A 3,407-nucleotide genomic window follows, 5' to 3' on the forward strand; every position below is an offset into this window, starting at 1 on the left:
CACTGTCTGCTGCTGGCCACTTGGTGGGTGGAAAGCCAGCCCTCCCCAGAGTGCCTTTGGTCAGGGCCTTTGCTGAGCAGGAGCTCACCTCCCTGTCCCCACTTACCCACCCTGGTCCCAACATTCCTCCAAGAAATCTGGAAAATTGGAAGTTAGGAATTCACTTTGTATCCTTGTTACCACCGACTCCAATTTGGAAGGTGCTCCTCACCCTCCTTGGGGCTCCTGGGAACATGGGTGTGAATGTCTGGTGTGAAGAGATGTGTTCCCTCCCCTGGGCTGGCTCCCCATTCCAGCCAAGAAACCCTCCAGTCACTGGACGGAGTCAGAATAGTTGAAACTCTGCTGGAGGGTGGCTGAGGGGACAGTGTGACACCCTGGGAGCCACTGAGCCTACTCCCATGGCTGCCATCCACCTACCACGTCACTCCGCAAGTCTTTATTGCCGCCCACCAGGTGCAAAACTCTTACTCCAACACCTGCCTTGAATGTCAGGGGTGACGATGGGGCCTTTGCTCCAGCTGTTCCCCCCATCTGCCCCCACCTTCCCATCCCCCTAACTGTGCGCCCTCAAGGCCGCTCCCATCCTGCCTCCTGGGCTGTAGCTGCCCAAAGGCTCTGGTCAAGAGCGGCTTATCAATGCCTGGGGCAAGAGGGGATGCCCGGCCCTGGGGACCCCGGTGTCCGGAGCTGAGCAGACAGCCCCTGGGAGAATGACAGCATAAGCACAAGCTACAGGAGGATGGCCATGAACTCAAGATGCAGGCTCCCTCCCTGGGGGCTGGTCCGTTCCTGGTAGTGACCCCAGGGCCTGGCACTGAGGCAGCCCTCGGGAGTCTGGTAGATGGACATAGGCTAGCCTTCCCGTCCAATCTGATGATCGTGCTGTCATCTGATGTTCCTGGCCTGACACCTAGGCAGTAGGTGGAGGCAGGGATAGAGGTCACACAGGCTACCTCCACGGGCAGCAGCCTCCCTGGGACTGGAGGGAACAGCCCTCTGGGGGCTCCTCCTGGGCCCTACCAGAGGCCACCCAGTGAGATCCTAGGTGGGGCAAGGGTGCCCTGGATGAGAGTCCCTTTGTTGAAGCCCCCCATCTGCATGAATCCTTGGGGCGCCAAACTACAACACAGCCCTCAAACTGCAAAGCTGAGCGCCAGTTCTGAGCAAGGGCACAGGGGAAGGCACAGTGCCCCTGGGAAGGCTGCTGGGGGCCATGGCCTCCTGTCACCTCCACCTGGCTTCTCCAAGGCCCTGCCCTTCTGTGGTGCCCACAGAAAGGTGTGTTGGAGGGAAGGAGGCGGGAGATGAAGTGGTTTCACTCCCCCGACCCAGAGGGACCAGAGGAGTAAAACAAACCAGCTTTAATACCAATATAGTTCTCTCTTAAATACCGTGTTTCCCAGGACAAATGCAGGGGCAGGCTCTTGGCAGAAAAGAGTAGAAAGGAAATGTGGAACAAAATGGAATGAATGGCCCAGGCCCAGGGCCCCTGCCTTGGGCACTAGGGACTCGGCTGCCTCGGGGAAGGGGAAGTGACAGCAGCTCCCCCAGTCCAGTTATTGCAGAGGTGTGGGAGGCTCCCCTCCCTCCCCAGGCCTGAAACATTTCTCAGGATTACTTCTGCCCTTCAGCCCCAGCAGGGCCAAGGCCTGGGCTCCTCTGGTCTGGGATGGGCCCCTTTGCCCAAAAGGGCCTGCAGCTAAGGCATGGGGTGGGGTGGGGAGCCCCTGGCCAGGCCCGCCACTCTCAGTAGGTGCTCTGGTGGCCCGTGAGGATGTAGAGGTTGCTGTGCGCCTGTGGGTTGTCAGTGGGGATGCTCTCCAGGATGATGTCTCTGGAGGAGAGAGGAGTAGGGGGCGGGGTGGGAGACACTTGGCACATCAGCCCCTTCTCTGGCCTCAGGGGCATCTGAAGGGGAGGCTGGGGTGCCACTGCCTACCTGTGGGCCCCAAGCACTCGGAAGATCCTTGTTTCATCTGTGATCTCCTGGGTCACCTGGGAAGATGGGTGGGAAGCACTGAGGCCACTCCAGTAGGTCCTCTGCAAAGAGGTAGGGACCACAAGGCAGGGGACAGCTAGGTCCCTGGGCCCCACTCACCTCGTTGGTATCCAGGCTGCGGCCTTGCATCCCATGGCTCCAGAAGGCCAGCACGCTGTCCTGCAGGCACACTGCGGGGGCCGGGCCACCATCAGCCCTGCACCCGGCCTGGAGCCCCCTCAGCCATGCCTGAGCCTGGGTCTGGGCCACATGGGTCCTCACTGACCTCAGGTGACCAGCATGGCTCAGGAGAGGGGCTGGGGAATCTGCCTCCTCGTCCTACCACCAGCCCCAAGTCCCGAAGCCACAGTGTGCTCCAGGCCAGGGAAAAGCCTGCACCCCACCTCTGGCTCACTCACCCACAGTCTCAATGGGGAAGTCAAAGGTCAGCTCAGGCGCCAGTGTGGCCGTGGGCTCGCCCTGCATGTTGACAATCCTCACGCAGCCTGCACAGGGAGGGGGCTGGTGGGTGGGGACAGGGAGGCTCCCTTCTGGGAAGGCAGACCCACGTGGTCCCCTCACCCCCATACTCCCCTGCCCTAAGCCCTGCCCCCCAGGGTACTCACGTTCAAAGCTGACTAGGACTGTGTCCCTGTCCACCTGGATCACCTGCTGAGCCGAGCCTGGGATTCCCTCTGCAGGTAGAGAAGAGAAACCGCCTGGCTGAGCCACCAGTCCCCCCAACCTCAAGGGGACACAGGAGCCAGGCTACAGAGAGCCCTTAGCCATGAGGGCACGTCAGCCTCACAACAGCCCTGTGGGGCTGGGAAACCTCATCTCCCTCCAGGGCTGGGAACCGAGGCTCTGAGAGGATGAGTGACCCATCCTGGGGCTCATGGGGAGTGGGGGAGGAGTCACGGGGAGCCATGGGAGGGCTCCAGATTTAGGGGGACCAGGCCTCGTGACCCAGTCACTGTGACCTGGTACAAGTCACTTTACCTCTCGGAGCCTCCGTTTACTCATAACACAGGCAAGATGGCACTGCCTTGAGAGGCTATCATGAGGATCAAGAATAAAATCCTGGGCTGGGCACAGTGACTCACGCCTGTAATCCCAGCACTGTGGGAGGCCAAAGCCGCAGATCACCTGAGATCAGGCGTTCGAGACCAGCCTGGTCTCGAACCCCATTTCTAATAATACAAGAAGTAGCCGGGCGTGGTGGCACATGCTTGTAATCCCAGCTCCTCGGGAGGCTGAGGCAAGAGGATCGCTTGAACCCAGGAGGCAGAGGTTGCCGTGAGCCAAGATCGTGCCATTGCACTCTAGCCTGGGTGACAGAGCAAGACTCTGTCTCAAAAATAAAAAAAAAAGGCCAGGCACGGTGGCTCAAACCTGTAATCCCAGCACTTTGGGAGGCCGAGGCGGG

General features: G+C 60.3%; 1 protein-coding gene across 1 annotated transcript in view; it reads right to left on the reverse strand.

Moving 5' to 3' along the window:
- Window positions 1–1,313: 1,313 nt before the first annotated feature.
- Window positions 1,314–3,407, reverse strand: part of MAP4K2 (mitogen-activated protein kinase kinase kinase kinase 2) — a 19,176-nt gene continuing 17,082 nt past the window's right edge. The window contains exons 28-32 of the mRNA XM_011993592.1: window positions 2,608–2,676; window positions 2,401–2,487; window positions 2,102–2,172; window positions 1,943–1,998; window positions 1,314–1,837 (exon numbers count right to left, since the gene is read on the reverse strand). Coding sequence (XP_011848982.1) covers window positions 1,750–1,837; window positions 1,943–1,998; window positions 2,102–2,172; window positions 2,401–2,487; window positions 2,608–2,676 — 371 coding nt within the window. The 3' untranslated portion in view covers window positions 1,314–1,749. The remainder of the gene's footprint in view (window positions 1,838–1,942; window positions 1,999–2,101; window positions 2,173–2,400; window positions 2,488–2,607; window positions 2,677–3,407) is intronic.

Source organism: Mandrillus leucophaeus, unplaced genomic scaffold (assembly GCF_000951045.1).
Source record: "Mandrillus leucophaeus isolate KB7577 unplaced genomic scaffold, Mleu.le_1.0 Scaffold43, whole genome shotgun sequence".
In the NCBI taxonomy this organism is placed as follows: Eukaryota; Metazoa; Chordata; class Mammalia; order Primates; family Cercopithecidae; genus Mandrillus; species Mandrillus leucophaeus.